Source organism: Nothobranchius furzeri, chromosome 11, assembly GCF_043380555.1.
Source record: "Nothobranchius furzeri strain GRZ-AD chromosome 11, NfurGRZ-RIMD1, whole genome shotgun sequence".
Taxonomy (NCBI): Eukaryota; Metazoa; Chordata; class Actinopteri; order Cyprinodontiformes; family Nothobranchiidae; genus Nothobranchius; species Nothobranchius furzeri.
Window position 1 is genome coordinate 52,598,946 of NC_091751.1, and position 27,072 is coordinate 52,626,017.

At 43.6% G+C, this 27,072-nt stretch overlaps 1 protein-coding gene across 8 annotated transcripts in view; it reads left to right on the top strand.

Annotated features, from left to right (window-relative positions):
* Window positions 1–27,072, top strand: part of znf521 (zinc finger protein 521) — a 101,497-nt gene that overhangs the window by 65,546 nt on the left and 8,879 nt on the right. For all 8 annotated transcript variants that reach the window (XM_015956848.3, XM_015956849.3, XM_015956843.3 and 5 more), the window contains 2 exons: window positions 14,665–14,796; window positions 21,552–21,667. In XM_015956848.3, the coding sequence (XP_015812334.3) occupies window positions 14,665–14,796; window positions 21,552–21,667 (248 nt within the window). The remainder of the gene's footprint in view (window positions 1–14,664; window positions 14,797–21,551; window positions 21,668–27,072) is intronic.

Sequence of the window (27,072 nt, forward strand, 5' to 3'; positions counted from 1 at the left end):
TCTGTTCCATCAAGCACACAGAAATTTCATGATGCCCCTGTTTGTGCAGCTGGGCCCACCACTCATATTACACCCCTCCACTTTTGCTGGTCCCCTCAACTTTCTGTGAATGTGCCAAGAGCTTTACATCACTTTTCTATTCTTCTGGTAGTCTGGAAGAGGTAAAGACACATAAAGGAAACCGTAACCTGGGAGTAATTGACTCAAAGCCACGAAGCTGCCATGGGTCAGTGGAGAGGCCTGCCATGTGAGGGCCACCTAGTAAGCAAAGAAGTCACATCCGTATAGAAGAGGTACTAACCATCATAACGGAGCCCCAAGTAAGACAGACTGCAGGGAACGGACCTGCCGCATTGAGCCTGTCAGCTGTTCCAGCAGCGCAAAGCGATGGTGGAGCCCTCCACGGGGACTGCATTACTGAAGGCTTTTCTTCTCTGCTTCTGTTTTATTTTTTAGGGTGGGGAGGGCAGGGTTGCAGGTCTGTGTGCAAGAAGGGGTGTTGAGGGGTATAATTTAGCGCTCAGAGGGAGCTTCGTCTCGCCATCTTATGATTTGGAGGTGAAGACAAGCGCCCTCGGGGGCCCCCTGTCAGAGCTTTTGGGCGCGCTCAATGCAGACTTCAATAAAAACACACAAAAAGAATTCCCCCACAAGGGCGCCCGGCTGAATTGCTGACGCCAATGTAAAAGATTCAGTTTTCTGTGAATCATTTAGTACGCGACCCCGAGCTCGCTGCACAACACGACAGTCACAAGGAATCCCACCACCATCGTCGCACTTTCTCCCCCACGTTGCAGGAAGCAAAAACAAATGAAAGGAGCCTGGAAATTGCCAAATTATTATTTTTTTTTTGCCACACAAACTGCTTCACACATTGATCATCCTCTGCCGCTCCTCCATTTTTCTCATCCAGTCCCTGCTCTCGCTCCTCTTTTTCTTTTCCTCGTCTCACTGTATTTCTGTCATGACAAATGTCAAACACAGACAGTTAGGAGAGTGTTTTTCCCTTTCTTTCTCCTCCTTCTTCTTCTTTTTTTTTGGCAACTGAGATCTTGCCAAGTCGAACGTGCGCTGGGACGAGCCTGCTGCAGAAGCATCACATTGGAGCATCAGCATCAGATATTTCTGTGAAAGTAACAGAAATGTTTGAAGGTGTTGTCACAAGCTCACAGGTTCCTGCTGTTTGTGTGCACCGGGGGGAAATGGCACCTTCTCAGCCCTTTTGTCTTCTCCCTCCCCATTGTTGTTTTTTAACTTATTTCTCTGTTTAGTTGTTATCACTTTTATTGTGGTTAAGAATCTCAGCACGGCTGTTTTTTTTTTTTGTTGGTTTTGACAGTGGGGGTCGGTGTTATAGTCTGAGTTAAAATTAGAGGAGTTGCTTTTCTGAGTGACTTGGAGACATGTCATCTTCTGGAAGCGGTGGGGAGTCTGTCAGTCACAGCCATGGCGTGTTTTAATCATCTCTGTCCCACTTGGTGAAGCGCTGACGGTAAGAGTGAGGGTTCCCTCCCCTGGACAATACCAGTATGCAAGAATTTCATACGCTCTGATGTCAGACACAGCAACCGGTTAAGAAATATGAGACGTTTTCTTCCTCCAGTTAATCCTGCAAATTCAATGGGGGAATCAAGCCATGTCTGGTGAATCTGAAAACATATCACAAGTGCGTTTGAAGGGTTTTGTGATCTTTCAAAAGATGTGACAGCTGGAAGGAGACTGGCAACAAAATAGCAGGAGTTTGTCACTATAATGAGAGAATGAAGCCGATAGAATAATCAAAACTTGTGATGTGTTTGAAGCCTAATGAGCGGGGGCTCCCCCCCAGCGAGCAACAATAATAGTGTTTTGTAATGTTATAGCCATTTTCATAACACACCAAGGAATTAAGAGAAGGCATTTTCTTTTTATATAAAAGTAGGTTAGGCTGCAGACGTTTTTTTATTTTTATTTTTCCATTACAGAGCAGCGATGACAGCGTGTCTTTTTGCTGTGCTGCTCTGAGAGATCGCACATCATCAAATCCAAGAAGGCGGCAAAGTCAGGCTGTAGTTGGGCATTGCAATTCACCCATGCAGCTCTGTCCCCTTTAACCCCTGCCCCCATCTGAGAATGTAGTCCTCTCTAAGGAAATGCCCCCGTAGGTCAGAGGCATCCTCCAGGCTGTCTTAATGTACTGAGAGAGTTTTGGCATGTCTGAAATAGGCTCAGCTTTCTGTTCTTGCATCTAAAATAACTTTATTCTCAGGAATTCAATCCTCCACAAAAGATTGTGCAGACTTTTGTGTCTTTTAAAGTAACAACAGATTGTTTAAGCTAGAGCTTTAACATTAATTTCATTGCTTGATGGGTTAGAAACTTTACCTGTTTCCTATCTGACAACACCCTGCACCCCTCTGCTGACCAAAAGCTGCACCAGATACTTTCATAGGTGCCCCAGGGGGAGCTCTTTACCTGCTTTATGGCTGTTAGCTGTAATACTAGCAGTTAGCATTTTCAGTTCACCAATCATCATTAAAAACACAAATCAAAAGCTTCACGGCAGTGCCTGACCGTAAAAAATAGAGGTTAAGAAAATAGCTACAACTAGAGTAAACGGCGCACCCTGTGTTTGAGGGAGCTAGTGGTTAGCTTCTTTAGTTTGCCAATAATCAATAAAAGCACAAGAAGAAGAAAATGAAGAAGTTTGCTTTTTCTGTCAGTATCACAGTAGAGCCTGGAAGTTAAAGTTAGAGAGTGATGTCTTTGGAGGTGAAGCATATAACTAAAACGAGAGTGAACATCAGCGTGGCCTATGCTAGTTTTAGTTGAGCTAAAGGAGGCTACAAAATCTGGGACAGATGGGGACCTGCATGTCTTTGCTGCTATTGGACATAATACTATTTTAACAGTGTGGATCTTTTTACTTCCTGGTTTATTTTATTATTGGCCCATGTTAATGTTAGCTCGTTTTTAGCGCTAGCTACAGCAGGGTTGTTTAAAACAGTTGTTATTCCACTTTCAACCAGTAGGGTACAGTAGCAGGAAACTGCTCACTGTTACTTTTATTACAGGCAAAAACAAATATTGGAAGATTAAAATAGACCAGACTTGTTGAACATATTTTTTTAAGATCCTTTCTAATTGTTGAAGGTTTAAGCTTCACCAGAGTGACATACGCCACTAAAATTAGCTTTAAACAGAGGTACTTACAAAATTTTTCCAACGAGCCCCTAAGCAATTAGTCCTGCTGCCTGCCTTTGTCCACCTACCCATTGTGTTCTTTGTATAAAACCATTCTTTTACACCTCCACTTACTCCATCCTCTGAGACGGCAATGGAAATCCAAGGCGCTGAGTTGAACCCACAGTTGGTTTAAGAGTAATGAAATGTATGTCATGTCTCTGGCTCACTCCCTCCGGCTTCCCCTCACCCCTGGCCCCCTGAATGTGCTGCCTTTGACAGGAAGGCCTCTGTGGCTTCTTCTGCGGTGATCTTTAGCCCCTTCAGGTCCCACTGACTATTTAGGACGTCCCTGCGATTTGTGGGTGGACTCAACCATGTACACATGCTTCAGAGCATTGACTGAGGAGCAGAATAGACAGATGTGGCTGAAGTTTTGGACAGCTAAACCAGTCCACTGGGAAGCCTTACCCAGATGCCTGGCTGCATTTAAAAGAAAAGGAAAATAAAAGATAAAGGTTATTAAAAAGGTGATTTAAGGCACATTTTTAAATTCAGAGTTGGGAGTACTAACACACATAAGAAATGTGCAAATCTGTGGTTTTTACCATTTATCTGTTTAGTGTGATCTGACCAGCAAATACACACATAATAGAAACCATGGCAACAGAAAATCAGGTACAGTTTCTGAAAAGTGGGCCCAGGCGGAGCCATCTCCTGATGCTTATTTAAATTTCAACATATATTGACTCAGCCCAGTGTCTGTTCCCTTTTTGTCATATATTCAATCTGTATGCAGATGAGAGTGATAACATCGAGCACAGAGCGCTCATGTGGCATGTGTATGTGTTTGTGTTTATGAGGCTGTGATTTACCTGGAGCTTGCTGGTGTGCGGGGTGTGTTTTCAGCCCGGTGCACATCCGTGCATGGACGTGTGTCTGTGCATAGATATTGCAGCTTGGAACGAGTGTGCATGTCCACTATATTAGACAGAGCGTGCGAGGGGCGCCTCAGCATGTGCGTGCTGCTGTCTGTTCAGAGCTCTTGGCGCCAGCAGGGTGCGCCATTCCAATTTACCCATCAGCCACAGAGGCAGGGGGTAAAAGCGCGGGGCATCGCTGTTGGAGATTTCACATTCGAGGGACAAGATTACCTGTCAGGGGACCCCTGTGTGGAGGTGATGAGGGAGGGTGACTAGAGGGGCACAGTGTGGGGGAGTTGGGACTGTTTGGTGAAAGAGGCAGGGCAGCAGGACTTTAAAAAAAATCATAATCTGTGGGTTCTCTGTTTTCTGGGGAGCATAGCTGCCAAGTTTCACATCTGTTTGACACCAGGCGCTGTGGTACGGCAGTCAGGGGCTGTCTGTCCTGATTCACGTCTCTTTGCTCTCTTGTTTGCTACAAGAATCTGGACGACTGCTGGAGCTCGGTCTGTGAAGAGATCCTTGCAAAAAGTGCTTCTCGCTCTACGAAGGTTACGGAAAACAAAAACAAAAAGACAAAGAAGTATTGCTCTCTCTGTCTGGCTTCTCTTTTGTTCAATCATCTTGAATGTTATCAAAATATTTTAAAAAATCAAATAAAATAGTTCCTTAAGGCCTGCAGACCCAGCTTGTTCTCATCTGTGCTCACTCTGTTCGTGTTTGAGCGTCAGCCAAGACAGCCGTGGCTGCTCCAGAGACCCTGAAGTCTGTGGGGAGACGGGACATTCCAACGGCATAACTCATTCTCTACACCATCTCAGCTGCCATTAGTTAATTATATGCAGGTGTTTTCCTTTCTCAGTCACTTTCTTGTTGTTGTAGATCTAATAAAATGTAGCCACAAGAACATAAAGCAAGAAAGAAGGCAAAAAACGGGAAAAGGGGAGGGGGGACTGTGTGGAGGAAGTGGCTGAATGTGCTGTGTGAAGCAAATTATTGCCCCCATGTAGATTCATCAGTTCTCCCTGCTGGATTAAGGAAGGGCCTTTCTAATGAAGTTCGCCCCGTCAAAATGAAGGGACTAATTCTGATTTAGCTGAGGTAATGAACTTCCCCTCTCCTAGTGAGCACAGCGCCATGGGGTGAGGAAAGAGGGGTGGTTGTGTAAGGGAGGAAGAGGGAGGGTGCAAACTAGAGTGGCAACACGAGAGACGGAGGCAGGTCGGAGACAAGACAGCAGAAAGACACCAAAGGAGGACGGATAAAGCTAGAAGGCAGAGCCAAAGCAAGGGAAGAATGAGAAAAAAATATGCAAAACGGCTTTCTCGTATTTGCTGAGATGTATTAAATTTCCAGCGCGGGTGCCTGTGTTATATAAAATTATGTTAATGTCTTGTGGCCCGCTGTGAATGGCGGCTTGCTGGTCCTGAGCATGCGTGGCTGGCCGCTACATGGAGCGCACTCAGTGGGACTCAGCTTTTCTATTAAGGAAAACCTCTAGACACCTGATGATGAATTCTCTCTCACCAAATGTTCCCCCTTTTGTGTCGAAAATATGAGCGCTTTTCTAAATGACTTTGGAGAGTCTGGTGTGGCGCTTGGCGGCCTGCATCTAGCAGGGGGAGAAAGGGGATGAGGAAGAGGTGGGGGTCCCTTTGCAGCAGGCTAAGGGAGTCAATTAAGGCGAGCACTGATAATTATAAGCTGGCAGAACGCAGGGGCTGGCTAATTGTACGGTGTTCCACGCCGCGAGCCCAGCCAAGGGGTCTCTCCTCAACACTCTCCATCCTTGCTCTTTTTTGTGGACCTCAGCCCCCTTCAAGGCTCATACCTCAGTCTGACAGTGCCACAGTGAGGCTAGCAAGAACAAGTCAAGATGAAAGACAAGGCATGTGCCCATAATTTTATTTAACATACAGTCTAGTCACTCTTTAGAGACCTGACAGATAATCGGGTCTATATTCACACCTCTTTTTGGTTTTTCCTCACAAGAAAGCTTTTCTTAGCTCATAGTTCAGCTCCATTGTTTACAATTTCTCACTGATGATCAACAGCGTTCACTTGGTCTGAAAAGGTCAGGTTATTTGACCTTTATTTTCTAGAATAGGTCCAACTCCTTAGGATGGAGTAAATTAGAGCATTTCAGTGTGGATTGGTGTTATTTATTTTATTTCTTGTGGCTGCAGGGGGTCCAGGACTCCATGCAATCCATCTCAGCAGCCTGCACTGTTTGTCCCCAGCGGACCTGCCTGCAGCTGCTGCGCCTACATATCATTCTTTAGCGCGTATTTGCCTCTCACCTTTTGTTGTTGTGGATTTCTCACTTTTCCTTATTTTTCTCCCTTCTGCCTGTGTGACCTACGCACTGCTCATCTGACCGAGTATTGGTAACTGTAGAGCCGTAACTCATCCTGAAATGTCAGTGTCATATGCTGTCACCAGGGTGATTTCAAATATTTTGCTTTTTACGGTTTCTACGCTTCAGGTCAGGATGCCTCCTGGACGCCTCTCTGGTGAGGTTTTCCGGGCACTTCCAACTGGGAGGAGACCTAAAGGAAGACCCAGGACACGCTGGTGAGACTATGTCTCACGGCTGGTCAGGGAACGCCTTAGAATTCCCCCGGAGGAGCTGGCCCAAGTGGCTGGGGAGAGGGAAGTCTGGGCCTCCCTGCTTAGGCTGCTGCCCCTGCAACCCAACCCCGAAAAAGCAGCCGAAAATGGATGGATGGTTTCTACACTTTTTTATTTTTTTGAGTACACTGGTGGAATTTTTCAAAAAATTTCCAGAAATATTAATTCTTTGGTGTATGCCTATATTCATTTTTATTTTACTTTAATAATTAATAAGCAGGTGCTATTTAACGTTACCATATCAGATATTAGATGGATTCAGTTTGAGTTTAGAGTTTTAGTCCTAAACACAGATATTTAGACAGATCTTCATACAGACTGTTTTTTGCCATCTCTTGTTTCCTTCACCCTCCTGTCTGTGACCTGGAGGTCAGTCTCAGCATGTCATTCTGAAACACAACTCACTTTCTACAACCATGAGCAAAGATGCATAAAGGGTACAGTCATACTGTATAAAACATAAAAGTAAAACTAAGTCTTCATTTGACTTAAAATCCTAATTATTCTTATTAAGTACACATTATCTCTGTTATCTCTGCATGTCTTTTGTTATTGCTGTTTCTGCTCTCTTAGATAAGTCAACTTAAGAGATACTTTGCAACCTTTTGATATTTTTCAATAATTTATTGAGCCAGTATATGCTAAAATGACTCTTTACAGGGTTAATGAAATGTCACTCAGAAACCTCTCGCCCTTTGTGGCCAGAATGCAGCACTTGCAATTTCTGAGTGCTAGTCCAGTCTGTTGGACTAAGAAAATATGGAGCTGACTTGCCTGGCGCTGCAGTCTGCTTCCACCACATTTCCTGCATCTTTTAGATCATGAACACAGCTGGTTTGTTTAATTTAGTGTCAAATCACATGTAGACACTATTGAAGACTGAGGAGACATTTCAGCTTTCAGATTAAGGTTAAGACGAACGCACATCAAGAAGATACGTTTTGCCTTTGGTTCTACTAAATGGACACTGGTGGGGGCTAAAAGCAAGCCTATAGTGGCTAGTCTCCCTTTAATGCTTATGTTAGAATTTGTTATAGCTGGTTTCAGGCCCTGTCCACACGTAGCCGGGGATCTGCCAAAACGTAGATATTTTTCTACGTTTTGGCCTGTCATCCACACGAAAACGGAGTTTTTTCACACGAAAACGGATCTTTTTAAAAACTCCGGCCAAAGTGAAGATCTGCGTTTTCTCCGTTTTGGGTGTCTGCGTGTGGACGGACAAAACCGGAGTTTTAAGGTCCGCAATGTCACTTTCCGCGACAAAAAAATGCTGGCATCACGTGTGCGACCTGTGTTTACACTAGCCGACAGCATGGATGCCCTCAGAGCAGCGCTCGCTTTATCAATTGTCCAAGCGCTTTTTGCTTGTTTGTTTTTGCAAGCGGAATTACTGCTCCTTGCGGAAGACCACAGACGAAGGACGAGGTTAAGAACGGGGGAAGTACTGCCGCCTACAGGTCTGGCATGTCCTTAACAATGTATTTATCCAGGTACGTGTGGACCATCGACATAAATAGACAGAGTTTGTGGACAGAGTTTTGTTTTTAAACGAGGTGGTGTGGATGCAAGTTTTTGGAGGGGCGGATATTCGTTTTTTTTTTTTTAAAAAACGGCTACGTGTGGACTAGGCCTCAGTGGATTAAAGTTCACACCTTTTAAAATAATGCCTAAAATCAAAAAGATGATTACTGCAACTTTTATTGTAATAATTAAAATGTCCCGATACGTATCAGGGCTGCAGTACCCTGGTTTATTACCTCTGTATTTATTTATTTAAATGCTGAGTGTTCTAATACTTTTTTACTGTGTACATACAGTCACACCATTTCCTAATGTTTGCATCCGAGGAAAGATATATATATATATATATATATATATATAATTTTTTTGTCAATTTACATAAACTGACACCATTTTGAAAGCTACGTTCATCAAAAACAGAAAAGGTGTGAATAAAGTTTTCCATTTTTGTACTGTATAACATTTTGATCAAAGAAAGAAGAAAAACTAATCAAAAATAGATGAAAAATCCACTCAGTGTGTTTATGGAGTGAAGAAATGACCTTGTCCCTCATGTTTTGTGAACTCCAAAAGGTGTTCCAGTTGGCGGAACCCTTTGTAACATTTATTCAAGCGTTACGCATGTTTATCTCGACACAAAAACCTGTCACGTCGGTGTTTCTACCTTTGGCCTGGTAACCAGGGGAGCTGTGAAGCGGTTAATGTAGGCACCGAGTGGCTGATCCAAGCAGAAGCCCGGCCCTGCTCTGATTAGCACCTCCAACGAGCTGCCATGCGTCTGAGCTGACACGTCTTAGAGCCATGTTCTCCCAGAATCCTTTGCTCTAGCTGTGCAAGGGTTTCACCTCCGCTGATGTGTCACAGTCTTGCTTTTATTTCTTGGAATTACTTCATTATTTTGCACAAATGTGAGATTTGTTACCGCTTATTTGCACTTTTCTCTTTCAAACTAATTAAATTCTTTTTACATACGCACTTCCTCGCTTCCAACTTGATTTTCTCTGTCCTTCTAAAACTGTGGAGGCAGGAAATAGATATTAGTAATGTTCCCTCTAGGCGCCAGTTCTCCAATCAGCTCCGGTCCAGGGGGAGTCCATCCCTGTGCGCTCCCAACTACCACCTTCCTACCCCCGTGCTGCGTTCTCCGGTCCTTAATGGGCCTCATAGTACTTCCGAAATGAGCTTGTGCCTTATGAGCAGTGCTTCTACCTCAAGAGAGCGCACCGCACAGAGGTGGAGTCAATTTGTATTCACCCATAATTCCCTGGGCCTTAATCACTCAGATTTCCCCCCATTATCTGTTAATGGATAATTCCCATGGAGAAAAGACAAAGTAAACCCACCTACTGTTTACGGGCCTGAAGCTGTCTCTTCTGCCACCATACAGCTTCCTGTAGCGGGTTGTGTGTGTATATATATATATATATATATATATATATATATATATATATATATATATATATATATATATATATATATGCGTTTATGTATATGCCACACCAGATCTCCCTGCTTTATGTTTATGTATTTAGCAGATGCTTTTGTCCAAAGCGACTTACAAGTGTTATTAACACATAACTCCAACATCAGACTGATAAGTATGAGATAGAAGCAGCAACAAAGTTAGATGTTCCTCATAAACCTGCTCAATCCAAGCAGGTATTCCTTTCTTTTATGGTGATGTTTGACAGTTTCGATCCTCTGCATTGTGGTGGCGTGATGGTCTGAGGTGCCGAGCTTTGGTTGCTGCTTCTGTGTCGTCACCTCTTCTCCAAAAACAACCCGTTTCCAGACTGCTAAATATTCTCAATTTGTTCTCCCACTTGTTTGCTCATTACTCTCGGCAAAAGAAGCTCCCAGATTGATGTCCTTAATATTGTCTACTCTGGCGACACAAGCGACCGGGGTCCCTCTAATGGTTAGCTTCAGAGAACCATTCGCTATGCCCCAGAGAGAAGCAGACATCTAAGTATCAGATTTTTCTTGCGCAAAACGAAGTGCTCCAATTTGAATGCCCTCCTCAGACGTATTGTTTAAATAGAGTAAGGGGCAATGATGGCATTGAAACAGCGTAAGCTGAGGGAGATTTCTTTAATTAAGCAATGCCCTGCATTATACTTAATTATATACTATTATCTCAAATTAAGACTGGCTTTAGTTACTTTTGTGTCAGTCTGTTACTCACTGTCGTGCCATAGCTCGACTTTTCCAATTGGAAGCAAAACACAACATCTGCCAACAACATCTGCCTTCAGAGCTCCGTGCACTTCACCTGTCGTCTACCGAAAGCCAGATCTGCTAGCTCCCTGCATCCCACACAACCTTCAACAGCACACGAACTGAAGTCCGGATGAAGAAGTAAACAGCACTGAGAAATAAAGACCCTTCTTTGTGAAAGTAGTTTTCTCCTCTCCCTCTCCTGTCCTCCACATGGGAGAGATATTAGGCGTTTGTGTTTTAAGGAGCTGTGAAATACATAAACCATGAGCCACAGGAACGCGAGGCCCTGTGGATATGCAGATGGGCTTACTTTGCTGGTGTCAGGGATGCTTAGAGGGAGCAGACGCAGGAGCAGTTCTCATCTAAAGGATTTTCTTAGGAGTGCAGAGGGACGGGGTGGTGGCGGCGGAGAACACTCGGGAGACTCGGGAAAAACAGAGTGGGAGGAGGGAGAGACGAGGATAGAGAGTGAGCTGACAGTCCCCCGTGGCCCTGTAACTATATCCAGAGTCTGCTCGGTGCTCGGAGAGGGGTGGGGGCCCACGCAGGGCTGTGCTGATTGGACGACCCTGAAGATGGGCTGGGGGAGCAACAGGAAGTGACCTCAGCCCAATGAGGCAGCTATAGGGGTGACAAAGCTGACTTCCTCCCCTGGCTCTCGCTAAGAAGCAGGCTGCCAGCCTGATTCAGCTCCTGAGGCTCTACTGAAGACTAGCCCAACCATTAAAACCTGCGATAAAGGATTAAACTAACCACAACCTACTCTCTTTCTCAACGTTTTACTTCTATAAACATAGAACTAGTAGAAGTGTGACACTAAATTATAAAAATAGCAATAAACATAAGCTTCCAATTGTATTTTTGTCTCCTACATTCATCCCTGTTGTCATAAAATGATAAATTAAATAGCTGAGACATTTTTAACATTTGCTCATTTGGATAGAAGCCAAAATAACTTATGAGGAAAAATCCTTCATGGTCCCTTGTTTTCCCTTATCTAATTCTAAGTAGTGTACTTAGTTTGGCATAAACGTTTCTGCTTTATAATGACCTTGACATAGTGTCAAAAGATGCAAGAAAAAAATTAAACGATAGAATTAAGCATCTACATCAAGTTCAACTACTGTTGTTTTTTTTTTACATTGGCTTTGACCATTAAAGCCAGGCCAACATGTGCAAGCAGTTAAATTAAAGGTAGAATAGGTAAGATTTTACTGTGAAATAATCACTAAACAGTCTAATGACTCAATCATGTTGCATTGCATTGTTCAGATTTCCTTCTCAGCTGGATGGGCGGTTGTTAGTGTTTTTCTTTTCAAAAATAGCTAAGGAGGTGCTTTGTACCTGTTTACGTTCTGTGAGCATGCAGGGTTATCGTGTCTGCACCGGCTAATGCCGCTGCGTCTGCGTTTGTAATTAGACACCGGCCGGCAAAAAGCTCCAGAGTTGTGGACAGTATAGTTGGCAGTAAACAGAGGCTTAGGAAAGCTATTTATAGCTTCCCTAAGACGCCTCGGCATCCTTTTTGTTTTACTCCAACATCAGGTGAAGAAGGCTAGCAGCTAACGTTGAGCTAACACCGGTGAGAAAGCCACTTTTTGTTTAGAAAATGGACTGTAGTACCCAAATTTAACCACTGGATGTCATCCTTATTTCATTCTCACATCATGCTCCTTTAAAAGCATCATTAGGTTGACTAAAATTAAAAATGATAAAACACATGCTTTGTTTTTTTGAATGTGAAACAATCTGACTTTATGTCTCCCATTTTTTACTGATGCACCTGCTTACAGACCAACACACACGCACATCTACTCATGCAAGGTCAGTCAGGCAGGTGCAGAGTTATCTGCATAATGAAGCAGACCAGGTCTCCAAAGGGACAACATGGGGCACTAGGGTCAAATGGGGGGCTGCACATATGGCAGAGAAGCAGATCTGTGGCTGCTGCAGGTAGCCTGACCTCAGTGTACACCCTTTTGCAGATAAGCAAACTGAACGGACATCAAAGAGAAAAGTGATCATCTTGCATGGCTGGGTGGTTGCAGTCATGCTGCCTCTCCTCCCCCTCTTTTCCTGATACCTGGTGCCACACTCAGATGCACATGTAGGGTAAAGAGTAGCTCATCTGTCAAATACACGACTGCAGAACACAACACCTCCTCGCTCCATTTCAACCTATGCTGGCCTGCTTTGATTTGCTTTTACCGAGCGGTCATGCAGAAACATAATCTCTGAGCTGTGATGGTGTGTCACTAATGATTTACTTTTATGCAGAAAATGCTCATATGAAATATAATCTTGCCATAGGTTTATATCTCTTTGGAAAAGATTAAAAGGGAAAAAATAGGTGAATGTTAAATAAACCAAGAAACTGTTTTTACTTTTGATTTTTAAAAAACGATTAATCACTATGAGCTTAACATGCATGCTAAATGTAAAAATAGTCTTCTACCCCATTTCTTGCATTAGTCACCGATAGAAAGTAGAGTGGGAAATGCTCGAACTAGAAAACCCAGTCACAAGCAGCATTCATGGACTTACCCATCTTGACTTGCAACAGGGAAGGCTGTTATTGATTTCACCTTCTGGAGAGAGCAGAGCACATCTCAGCGAGTAGAAGCTAACCATTAGCATTAGCAACTCCACTACATGGCAGAACTCCTTCATGCTTGTGTTATTTGTGGAGATTAAACATTAATGTTGCAAAGCAAACAGAGCCAGTGGTAGAGTTCTGTTGCTGTTATCCAATCAGAGGTCAGATGTCCAAATGTCAGGAAATAAGACTCCAAATCCTGCCGTCTTCTGCTCACCTCTGCTCTGGCTCTAGTTCCTGAAACAGGAAGATGAAAGCTTTTATTCCCAAAGAAACTGACTCATAAGACATTCATTTATACTAGAGACCACACCAAACATGTTAAAAAACAAAGTGAACTTGGTCTTTAAGGCAAGAAGTTCAGTTCCACAGTTTCTTTTGATGCTGTAGGAAATGTTTCAGTTCCCTTTATTTCCTGGAGTATGAGAGTATTAGAACTGAGTTCCAGTTGTCACTAATACTCAACATCAATTTGTAGGTGGAGAAACTGAGACACTTCCTTATTCCTTATCCTCTGGGATTAATAAAGTATTTTTGAATTGAATTGAATTGAATTTACCACCACCAGCAAAAAATAAATAAATAATAAGTATAAAGAAAAAATTCTGTTTTTTGGGTTATAGTAAGATTTCAAACAGCAGTAAGATGTGTTTTTTATTTTTTATAAAATTAGGAAGTTATGTGAAATTTCTCTAAAATGTAAAAAATCAAAAGTTTTAACGGCAACACTACTTTTTTTCTGTTTTCCACTGATTTGTTTTGTCACATTTGCCCTGAGGCACCTGCAATAAACCATCTTCTTGGACTGGGACATGCACAGCTGTTAAGCTAAATTGTGTGTACATGCTTCTGGTACCCAGGGCCTTTGTGGTGGGTACTGGGCTGTGGAGACCTGGGGATAAACCCTGGATGAGTCCCTGAGGTAGCCACCCCTCCCCCAGACCCGCTGTCAGGCTTGCCAAGAGTTTGATAGCTCACAGTCTGGCCTTGTGGCAGAGTGTAAACGCCTTTTATTGACACGCTGGAGATGGGCACTCTTCTAAAAGTCTTAAGTCAGCAACTTTACTGTGCTGCAAAAAAGAGTGCGGGCCTACAGTTGTGACACTTATTTAAGTTATCAATAGCCATGACTGCCAGTAAACTATAATCTGCCTAATTTTTTGAGCTTGTTTGTGCTGATGAGTAGCATACAGTGAAGGGGTGAGAACAGGGATCCTTTTTCATCAATTACTTAAAGATCATTATTTGTTTTTTTTATCCATTTTGACTACATGGTGCAGATGACATTCCTCTATCATTTCAGCTTGTTTAAATGGTATTTAAAGTTGCAAATTCAAAAACAAGTTCATCAGAAATATGCAGTTCACCAGTTAGGACCCCAGCTGGTCATCCAGTGTATGCCTGATGTGAGCAGATCACACGTTGTATTGTGTCCTGTCAGACTCATGAAAATCACAGACAGGAGTCTTTGTCACTAATTTGTTGATTTTGATGTGAAGAAAAGGGGGAAGGAAAAAAGGAGGCTGAGACCTTTGCTGCTCCTTGACCGTTCACGCTCTGTTTCTTTTTCCTCTCATGGTTTTCTGTGTGTTTGTTGTTTCTCCTCCACAGAGGAAGGACTGAACCATGAATGCAAGCTCTGTAGCCAGTCGTTCGACTCACCAGCAAAGCTCCAATGCCACCTGATTGAGCACAGCTTCGAGGGCATGGGGGGAACCTTCAAGTGTCCCGTCTGCTTCACAGGTTCGTGCGGCTCATTTTCAATTTGTAATCCACCAAAAAAAGAAGAAAACGCTTTAGAAACATTTACGTTTTCAACACACTCGTCTGCTTTGAGTTTGAAAAGGCAGATGGCTTCTAAATGAGTTTGGAAAGGTCAAGAAAGAGCCAGCTAAAGCTGATAGCGCTTTGCTGCATGTGGCTTTTTTGTTTCGTTAAATTGCCTCCAAATCAAGGCCAAAGGAGTGTCGCGAGGTGTTGGGGGGGGGGGTAGCGGGAGGAGAGAGAGCAGGGTGGGGAGACGGTGTGAGCTGAGGGGAGATGGGGGATGGAGGATTGTGGAGAGAAAAGGAGATGTGCTAATTGTGGATGGCAGTGGTGCTGATAGCTGTAATGATCTCATCTGTCTCTGTGCGTGGAGGTGGAAGGACCGGACTCCTCCTGAGAGAATAGCGCCCTCCTTCAGTGTCAACAGGGTTAACTATCTCTATAATGAAATCTGCAAAGTCGTTAACTTCAGCTCTTCACTCTTTCTCCCTCCTCAGCTCTTTACTCTTCCTAACACTTTTTGGGTCCAGCTCATTTCCCGCTCGAACTTCCTGCGTGCACGCACACACACACACACACACACACACACACACACACACACACACACACACACACACACACACACACACACACACACACACACACACACACCAACTCATCCAGCCCTTTCAATAAAAAAATCGAATGTCTCTCTCTCTCTCTGCTTGTTACATCAATTAACATCATTAGTTCAAATTTTTGCATTGTGTTCATTTTTTCCTTCTCTTCATCCACCTCAGTTCACATCTCTGTCTTCATCCCCCCCCCCCCCCCCCACACACACACACACACATTACTGTTTTGGCTTTATCTCTCTTTTAGAAGAGGCCTATTGATATTTTCCCCCCACCGGAGCCTCCTTTCCCTCACAGGGGTGCGGGCATTTAATATACAGAGCATGCCTCCTTCAACTGAGCCTTCATTTTCCACCGCTGTCTTTGACAGACAAGTCGTCCCCCCCCCCCCCCCCCCCCCCCCCCCACTCCCTCTACGTCCATATCGATCACGGCGCATGAGAGAGAGAGGGATGCTGGGAGGGAGATGGGGAGGTAGACGGAGCGCACCCTCAGGACAGCGGTCGCAGAGGCAGACAGACAGATGGGCGAAGGCCTGTGGTAGTGGAAAGACAGGTGGCGGTAGCGGAGAGGAGAGGACGGACCGAAAGGCCTCCCTCTGTTGGGGATGCAGGGGACACGCAGCCTGATCTGAAGTCTGCGTGCTTGGAGGAAACTGAGTAATTGAGAGATTGGCTGACAGCTGTCCTCGAATACAATTCTTTAAGCTGAGTCTGAAATACAGAACAGAGAAGACTTTAAATTCAGCTAATTTAACACACACTTACTGTTTATTTTGTGATGTGACCGGTTAGATTTAGTTTTCATTTTTATTTTTAAGACATGCACATTTGTAGTCAAAGCTCTTGAAAAAGTGATTAATTCAAACATCATATCTATCTAGAGGGTAGGACGTCATGACAGGTTATGATGTTCAATTGTTACATTTCTTTAAGCAGAAAACATTTAAAATATCAAGAATGTCACAAAAATATGCGTTGCAATTTAAGTGTATTTGGTATTAAATATTGATTGGCTCTCAAAGCCCCGTTTGGCCCATTTAGGCCATAATTCATCTGAATTTTGATGTGTTTCAGCTTTTGTGTCTTTTAAAACTGAAAAACTGAAAACCATATTTAGAAAATATTTTCCCACAAAATAACTGAAGATGTGTTGTAAACACCTTCAGCTGGAAGTAGCCATAAGTGAAACATATTTACTCACATTTGAAGAAAATTTGATGTTAAATTACAGGGAAGTAAATAAAAAATCTCATAATGCTACCTAATGAGGGTTAAACTAGTCTCAGTAATGCTTTTTATATTATTTGTATTTTACATTTTGGCAATAATCCATATAAAATGTAATGAAAATCAAAATACGCAATGTAATGTTTCTCAATGAAAGTTGAGTTCTGAAATAGAAGAAAAAGTACTTTTAAACACAAAAATCTAAATTTTCTTTCAGCAGGCAGTTATACATGTCCGTTTAAGTCTCCGTGCACTGTGTGTGTGTGTGTGTGTGTGTGGGGGGGGGGGGGGGGGGCATCATTTTTACTGATTTAAAGGATGTCTTTTATAAACGTAATGAGTCTGAACATAGAAGCAGGACTTTGATCCGACTAGGTGGTGCCAGGGCAGACGAGTTTCCTCATTTAACAAGATTACTCTTTGTTTTAAAAGCCCATTCCCCCTCACTGCACATGTTTTAGTTTGATCTGCCCCCTCGTGACCTAAAACTCAGTGGGAGGCCGAAAGTGACTGTCATTCATTTACACACCTGATTATCTTCAATCTACGCTCAGGGGGAATGGTGAGAAGACAGATCATCCTGCCCAAAAAAAAAAAAAAAAAATACTAGAGGAAAAGTGTGGGGAGGGAAAAAGTAAGTTACAAGCAGTAGGTGAGGACAGACGAAATAGAGGAGAAAAGGAGACAAAACTTAAAGGAAGCTGAGAAGGTTGCAACTGGCAAGTTTGGATGTGAGATGAAAGGAGGGAAGTGGAGGAGGAAAAGAGAGCTGTGTAGGGGAGGGAGGGTAAATGGAGAGAGGTCCATAAGCCCCTGGATGATGAGAGAAAGGCTGACTCTCCCAGGACAGATTTGACAGGTTTCAGAAGTGGGGGAGCCTGCAGCTAGAAGTGTCTGCCTGCACCCTTAGGAGCTGTAGGGAGGGCTGGTGTGGAAATTGTGATTGGGAATATGTGCTTAAGACAAACAAAACAGAAGAAAGTGTGTCTGATGAAAGTCCTGCGTGTGTCTGTGTATGAATGTGTGTGTGCACTGTTTTTTTTAGCTCATGTCATCGCACGAGGAACAAACTTAAGAAACTACAGGATGCACGGCTTTCAAATCCGCACGAGTCTGACAGATCCAGTCATTTAATTAGCTCATTGTTTAGATTCTGTTTGTATCTGATGTTCAGACTTGTGACAACATTACACGTGACGATAAAAACAGATCAGACGAGCTAAATTTTTCCATTAAATTAGGAGCTGTTAGCTTTCGGCCCTTAAACAAACTCGCACGGCCAATGTGTTTGTTTTGCCTCAGAACAGTGAGGCTGCGAACTCTCAGATTAAGTGAATCGGAGTGAACACATGTAGGCTAGGCCGATAAATAAATGAAAAGGAGGAAGGGGGAGAAAAAGGATAAACTTATTTTTCCTCTCTGCACAAACAGCTTAGTATTGGTGCAGTGCAGCCTGCAGAGAGCACCACCCTGCCGAAATAAAGATGAGCTGGGGCCTGTAGTAAAGGAGACGTCTGCCACGGGCGGCCCCTGAGATCTAATCAGAGGCCTTAATATCCCCCACAGCGAGGAGACCTTGGCCCCTCAGCCCCCTCAGCCCTGACACCCCCCAATGCCCAGCCAGAATCCGCTCTCCGCTCAGCTCCGGCTCTGCGGCCAACAAATTCCTCAAAGTTTTCCTCTTTCTCCCTCCCCTCCTCCTCCCCACTCTCTCAGCAGGGAGGGACATGATGGCTGCTGATCCTGTTTGGATGTGGTTTTGGATTAGTCCGTCTCCTTTTCTCTATGTCCTCATTTTAACCGTCCAGGAAGACATGCCTCTGTTCCTCCTCTGAATGGCCAATGCAGTTGCATATTTTATATGTGACTCTTGCTGCCAAATGCCAATACAAAGTCCCCCGGTCCATCCTTGCTTATCCTGTTATTGCACGTTTCACGCTAATTTGCAAAACAACCATGAAGATAATAGAATGTAAAAGCTCTGCAATTAATTAAAAGCTCACCGCTCGGTTTAATCATCTTCAGCAGGCGTGAAGTCAACCCAAACCCTTAAAGAGCAGGTTCACTGAGAAACCATTTTTACTTAAATCAGTGGTTCGCCTGTTTCATGGATACATTTGCAGTAGTCTTTTGTGGGAATGAATGCTTTGTAAATCGTTCTCGGGGGAATCAAATTGGAGCTTCATTTCCAGAAACTAGTAGTGACCCACATCACAGCTGAGCTTCAGACCTGATTTCCTGATATTTGGACCTCTCGCCTCAGATTGACAACATGACTCTACCACTTACTTGCAATGTTGATGTTTTATCTCCACAAATAACACAAACTTGGAAGAGCTTCTGCCATGTGGTGAAGCTGCTAATGCTAATCGTTAGCTTTTACTAGTCGAGACAATCTCCTCTGTTTCCTGGACGCTAAACCAAAAGCAGCCTTCCTCGCCGTGAGTCAAGATGGGTGAATCCATGAAAATTGAGTGACAGTGTGACGTAGATCTGTCAGGATTTTCAGATCCTAGAGTTTCACCATCTGTTTTCTATCAGAAGCTAATGCAGGAGATAGGTGTAGGAGACTAATTTCATCTTCTGCCTGCATGAAAAACTCAGTGACCGATTATAATCAGAAATAATCATTAAAAAGGGTATGCCATCAGTGTTTGACACCTTTATTTTTTATTATACAATCACTCACTGAGTTTGTAATGCAGGTGGAATGTAAAAAAAAGATCATCTACCCCTATTTTCTGCATTAGCTTCTGATAGAAAATAGGTGGGAAAAATGTTGAGTTCAGAAAAGCCTGGCAGATCTACATCACACTGTCACTTAACTTAAAGAGGACTTACCCATCTTGACTCAACCAGGGAAGGCTGTTACAGGTTTAGCATCCAGGACACAGCTAATAGAAGCTAAATGTTAGCATTAACAACTCCACCATATGGCAGAACTCCTTCAGGCTTGTTATTTGTGGATGGGTAAAACATCAACATTGCAGAGCAAACATGATCAATGGTAAAGTTGTGTTGCTGTTATCCAGTCAGAGGAGAAATGTCCAAATATAGAGAAATGAGACTCCAAATTCTGCCGTCTGAAGCTACTTTCTCCTCCAGCTCAAATAGTTGTCCTCAAACGAGGCGCAACAGATCTTTTTTCCCTAGAATACAACTTACAAGTCATTCAGTCCTTCTAGAGACCACTGCAAATTTATAGAAAATATGAGTACATATGACCCTTTAGGAAGCAAAATAACTGACCTCTCTAATCGAGATGTGCTTAAATCTTCTCCAATATTTATTGGTCCTACAGAAAACTCAAAGGCGCCATTAAATCAGCTGTCACTCTCTTGCATTGCAACAAGCTATAAGTGATAAATGCATGGCTAATTAAATGTACCAGTGATTGGAGCAGAACAGCAAGTAGCAGCTAACTTGACATCTCAGTTATGTTTGGCCCTATTGTACAGTATTTGAAGGCCCCCCAAGTCTCAGATCCATTTTTATTTTTGCTGTATTGACTTTTTCTGCTTCCAGTCAAAGACATAATGAAGGCTTCCTGCAGCTGCAGGACCTGCTTCTGTACAGTATATGCAGACAAAACACCGTTGAAGGAAAGGGCCATTGTTTATCTGCACATTTCTGCTTTCAGAGCGCGTGTTCCCCGTGAAGAAAATTGTCGCCGTTTTGGGATCGTAACGGAGACACAAACCCATATGCTGACCCAGGTCCTAACCTGGAAAAGTGTTCCTTCACTGAGCATAAAAGAGCGTGATTATGTTTATCCCTCAGATCGTTGCAGTCGTTCGTCTCAAAAATGGACTTGTTGTTTGCACATTAAACGAGGTTTCTTCATTTCTGGTTAACATTGCTGCCATGTTCCAGAGACAGCTGTCACCCAGGCATTAGCAGTCTGACAGCACACCCCCCCAGCGTGCCTGCTATGGATCTAAACTTTTATTTCCCAGGTCAGCAGTGTGACATTCAGTGGAGCTGAATGTTTCTTGACTCTACACAGCTCAATAATTAATAATCGCCCTCCCAGGTGAGCTCAGATTGGAACGTGCAAAAGTTGCGGCGCCGCAGCCACCCTACAGCCTTCAAAGGCATTCCCCCTCACCTTTTTGTAGCTACGCTTTTCTTCTCCCATCGCCTCCGTGGCCCTCAGCGCCCGCATTAGAAGAAAAGTTATTTTGAGCCGTAAGAAATTCAAATGAAGCCCCCCGCATGCTAACTTTTTTTCCAGAGCATCCAGACCTTTGAGATTAGACAGCCATCCTTAAAGCACAGGGGTCTGGGATAACAAACGGAATGTTTGAAGTGCTCCTCGGAGAGCGCTCCAACACAGACGTGCACACATGACACTCAGGATGCACACAATTGCATCCCACTTAGCTGTTTCAGTGTGGACTATGGCTTAATTAAAGCACAAACGTATGGTATGTGTTTTAGGCTCCAGCGGGTTGTGTGTTTATATGATGGCGAGTGGAAACTGCATAAATAAGTAGTGCAGCAACCATGAATATTTATATTGTCAATATAATTAGCAATGTAGACTAATGGAGGCCATGTTTTGCACTTGAATCCACGCCAGTTTTTGCTGTTGTTTATTTCCTGGCTTGTTGTCCCCACTGCAGCACTAAATAAAGAGTGTGATTATTCCCAAAACTAACTCTAGTGCCACAAGCACGACCGTTCTAGTTGCTGTTAATATCTAAATTGTTCCATTTTTATATATCTCTCTCATAATAAGGCCACTTTGTGCATAGAGAGGGCTGCCATTTGCTGCTAATTGAGTCATTCTTGTTTCCATTTGACAAAATTAATAATCACTTTTTTATTCAGGTAATAAAATCCTATTAAACTATTGTGTTGCTTTTTTCTCTTCCCTATTGAACAGTGTTCGTCCAGGCCAACAAGCTCCAGCAGCACATTTTCTCCGCCCACGGACAGGAGGATAAAATCTACGATTGCTCACAGTGCCCACAGAAGTTCTTCTTCCAAACAGAGTTACAGGTGAGCCTCAACGAGAGCCGCGTACCGCACACGCGACAGTCCAACAAACACACAAACCGCCCCTCATCGCTCTCTGGCTATCCCCTTCCAGCCTGGCTGAGATGAGCGACTCAGAAGGAATTATTTCAGCCTGTTTCAGAAACTCATTTGTGATGTGCAAGATATGATTTGATTTGCTTATTAGACCGGCAGAGCACTAAAATATCTGGAATTAGAGGATTAGCGGAATGCTCATTTTTGAAGAGGTAATTACATGCAGTGCAGAGGCAAAAACACAGCAGAGTCAATACGCCTGCATCTCCTCTCCTAATCACAGAGGAGGCCTCGTGGCTAAATATGAGCTCTGTCCTCCGGGAGTCCATATCTGCCCTTCAACAAAGTTAGTAGTTGGACTTATGAACTCGCAGTGTTAGAGAGATAATCCATTTTCTAGCAATCTTTTTCGCTCTGGTCCTTGGAGAAGCAGAAAAAATGAAACAGGCCGTATTATATTATTTCACTGTGGTGGTGCTTTCAAGCAGCTCTGTTTTGTTTGGGGGATTCTCCGTCGTACACACGGTGCGCTCCTCATATCCAGATCCTTTTCTATTACCTTTCGAAACTGAATTAGAAAAATAAAATACGAGTCGCGTTATATCGCGGCGTTCAACCCCATCGCTTAAGCAAGTTTTAATTTCACGTTAATGTGCTGAAGGTAGCAAACGTGGATCTTGGCTGAGCTGTGTACGTACTAGCTGGTAGCCAGAGGAAGTACCCATTGATCAGCAATGATTTTCATATTGAGATTCAGGTTGTAAACACCGAGGTGTGTGTCTGCCAGGAGGAAGGTGAGTGTGATGCTGACTTGAATAAAACAAGTCCTGATCTACAAGCACGCCACTCTGCTGCAGAGAAGATTATATAAAAAAAAAAGGCTCAACGACTTACTGGTAAAAACCGCCGCCGACGAGGCCTTTCATTCATGCCAAGCTCCTTTTCTTTGTCACGCTTTAATTTCTCATCGGTACAAGTGTTTTCTTTACAGCAATGGTTGCAGGAGGTACCTGTAAACAATCTCAAATAACCTGGGGATGTTTTCCTACTTCTTTATTTTTTTATATGTTTGACATTTTCTGGAATGAAGTGATCTCCGCCTCCCGGAGGTGATGTTTCATGCATGATTATATTGTTTTACTGTGTGTGAAGAGAAGAGTGCGGAACATGAAAGACCTATGGCACTCTGTTGTGAAACAGGGTGTCATGAAAGGAGAGCAAGAACGAGCTCGGGGGATGAGACGATCATTATCCTCAACCTGCTCTAAAAGCAGTCCCGGGGGTGTACACGGCATGCTCTCAAACATGTATGTTGTAAGCGTGCATGTACCTTTTTTTTTTTGCAGAAATGCTGAGTTAGCAGGCCGTTTGTTAGTATTAGTCATGCTGAATCCATGGATCATGAAGACGGTGCAGGTTTCTGGCTTGTTTTTAGTGGTGGTTTGTTTGTGGCTGCCATTTCCCAAACACAGCAACTCTTCAAAATGTCTCCCTGACACGGGGCACTGCTTTGGCAGACTGTCTGAACAGGAACTGTATTCCAGCAGAGAGAGAGCTCCTCCTCCTCTTGAGTTTGGAGTTTCTCCCTGATTCTTTCCGACTCCGGCTCACTCGACGGAATCCTGGACTCCTCTTGTCTCGCAGTAGTCGGAGAGGTCAGAGGGCCGGAGCAAGCTGGGAGAAGGAGCAGCGAGAGGGAGAGCATGCCACGGCAGGTAAAGGGAAGCAAGGAAGATATTTTATTAATTTGCTGCTGAGATCCTGAATCGGACCAAAGGCTGTGACAGGTATCCACCGCATCCTCCTCCACCGCCTCCCCCCGTGAACTCTACCCTGCGAGGGCTAGCCAATTTTCACCAGCCTGTCGAGATGGATGATGGGAGAGCATCCGTCTAATCAGCCCTCCCAGGACCCCCCGCCCAGCCACCCCCCTCAGACCGTCCAGATTGACTGACTCCTGGGCCTGCATGCCCCAGAATCCAGATTCCAGTGGAGAATCATCTCTTGTGCTCTCCTTCCCTTTTTCATCCAATTCTCTGTTTCTACTCTTCTTTTTTTTTTTTTTACTCAGACAAAAAATAGGGAATAAAATGCATGGACAACTGTTCCCCTCGGAAAATCTCCAGAGAACTCCCCTGTGCTGTCACACACACCCGGCCCTTTCTCCCTTTCCCTCACACTATTAAAATATGGAGCAAAGTGTGGATATTTCACGAGGTGCTGGTGCAGAGGCCAACTGGACTCGTTCCCTCTTTCTAACCCTTGATTACTGTCCTCCCCAGGAGCAACCAGCACCTCTAGCTTCACTGCGTCGCCCAATTGAAACTCTAAACATCATCTTTTTGTTGCTGCTGTTCCCTCCAAAAACACGAAAAAGTCCTGAAGGTTTCCAGTAAAGTGAAGCTTCTTCTTTTTTACCCCGCAAGGAAGAACTTGCTACTCTCTTTGTGTCAACTTCTGAGTTTCACTTTGCACGAGGAACTGAGCCACTGACAAGGGTGCTTGGCTGGATTAATTAGCCAGATTCATTAACTGATGGATGCACAGTATTAACCACAGCTTTAATCTGACATTTGTCTGAGTGCTGCTCATGTGTGTGTGTGTGTGTGTGTGTGTGTGTGTGTGTGTGTGTGTGTGTGTGTGTGTGTGTGTGTGTGTGTGAAGACGGTAACACACACAGGTTCAGCTCCAGCATTGCTACTGGAAGGGTTACAATCGGAGAATTCTTCTCCAAAAGATCCCCTTTTCCTCCAAGGTCCAGACACAGTCAATGCGTTCACATGCACCAAACAAACATGAAAACTAAACTATTGCTCTAAAAAGATTGATGTTTGTTTTTGGTTTTTTTTATTCATGTTGGCGTGTTAGTCTTGTACTGGTTCTAATTGTGCTAAAGCACCCGGATAATGCGTCAGAAAGCCGACTGCATCTGCATGTAAACGACTCGGTCGAGCTGATACCGGTAACTTCCGGAAGTGACGAGACCACAGAAGAAGTCTTCTGATAATATCATCGCCACAAAGTAACACGTGTGACCCCATCAAACAGCAGAGAATGTACCAAATTACCTGTTGCGTTGTTGACCCTTCCTGGATGTTACATCATTTTGCATGCTTTAACCATCTGTGTTTGTTTACTATTTGTGTTGCTATAAGCTAACTGGAAGAATGTCAACATTAAAGGGCGCATGTCGTCACCTGCTGTACCAGAAGCGTTATTTGGAATCGTAGTATGTCGAAGGAAGATCCCGCCTTTCTTGCCTCTGATTGGCTAAAAGGTCTCTCCTAAGATTGGCTATTTCATTTAGCAGCAAACCATCTTCTTTTGCTAAGTGCAGACTGTCCTACCGCCAACAGAACAGCTGTTTTGGAGAGTTTTGTAAAGAAATTCTCAATTTAGCGCTATAATAACCATTCTGCCCTGTTTTGCAAAATAGATTTTTTCCTGTTTCTTTTATTTTTTTAAAACCTGAAACATGTAAAATTTGAACTTAAAATGAATCTTGTTGCATTTGTCACACTGTTGGAATTACTTTATTTATATGTATTGACTTTCAAGCATTGAGGTTATTTTATTAAATAGATACATAGTACATAGGATAAACATATGTGTCTTACCTGTCTATGAATTTTAATGAAAATGGCCTATTTAGTCTAGCTGTGTGCAGCAGGTCTCTCTTCTAGAATAATAAAAAGATCTAACAATACTAAGACTGTAAACTCCCCGTTGTCTATAGTAATAAGATAACCTTAATGCGTAAGAGCCAATGGATATAAAGTCAATCCGTTAGAGTGATAAATGCAGCAAGTTTTATTATAAGTTTGCATTTGACGTTTTTCAGGTTCTTTTATGAAATAAACTGAAACAGGTTTGTTGCAAAACAGGACTGAATGGTTATTATAGCCCTAAGCCCACATTTTCTGCTGGAAACTCCTCAAGACATAAGGCTGCAGATAAAAATCCTGCAGCGAGCGAAGGCGGTTTGCTGCTAAATCGTAGTAGAGCCCTTCTAGCCAATCAGAGGCGAGAAAAGTGTGGTCTTCCTTGGACATCCTACGATTCCAAATGACGCACACCAGAGTGTAACGAACTTCGTTTGAGAGGTCGGTTTTCTAGCGTGCATGTAAACTAGAATAAAGGCTCCCAGTTTATTACTTTAGATCGACCTCGATTGACTTAGACGTGCATATAAACACTAGCTGTTTTTACAGGACCATAGCGTTTGCAAAACGGGATTTGCCGCGGCTCCCTGGGGATGATTTTGGCAGTTATAGTAGCAAAGCTGAAGCTAGAATAAACTGCCATCAGGCACCTCTCAAACCAAGACAGGATAAAGAGAGGTCGCTGGGCTAGAGCCCTGCACTGAAGCCCTAGGCCCTCGGGCCGGGCTTCGGGCCAACGACTGTGTAATTACCTCGGACACGGGCCGGGCGCCTTTATTTTTAATCAAATTCATAAATAAAATTGAAACACTTAAACCAGGGGTCGGCAACCTGTTCCCATCAAAGAGACATTATTACCTGTTTCCCACAGTAAAGAAAACACTGGGAGCCACAGCAGCCACGGCGTTGTGGGCGGGGCCTACCCTCAGACAGCAGAGAGCTGCTCACATCAGGTGACAGCAGCCGGTACCGGTCGCTCGTGTACGTCAAAGTTATCTTTTATAAGAAGATAATCAATAAAACGATTTATATAAAGTGGATCCAGAAGTTGTAGCCCGTCTCTGCCTACAATATTTTGATATTTTTCACCCTGTTGGTGGTTTTACTGAGCAGGTGCAACTTTTGTCATACGTTTCTTTTTAAAACATGTTTAGACTTTTCAGAATACAAATCCATGCTCTGTCACGTTTGATTGTTGTAATTAAACTTTGTAGGTGGGGAAGGTCAGAAAAGGATCCGATCATTTTGTTTTTCCCTCATTTACAGTGATGGAGATAACGGCGCAGTGCGCCTGGCTCTGGTGTTAATCAAGTTTAATTTTATCTATTTTCACAAGAAAACAAAACAGTCAAAAGCAGGGCTTGTGTTGACCGGACAGTTCCCGTATTTGACCGTTTATTTTGATGGAGAAAGAATAGAAAGAATTACCCCGACGCATGCAGACGAACTGACATTTTATTCTACGCACATCGCAGATGTAGCTAAATCGCTCAAGAAAAGATTCTCATCTGAACATCTGAGCTGGACACTGCTCAGCGCAGCTCACTGTCAGTGCATATGTGCACAGCGAGTTGAAGTTGTGGAGATTGGCTTGGAGCGCGTTGCAGAACCAGAGCGCATGCGGAAGGTTCCTCCCACTGAAGCGAGTGTTTTCCAAACCTTGTCTCTCAGAGAGACTTGTCACTTAGAAAATCCCCCCACCACCACCCC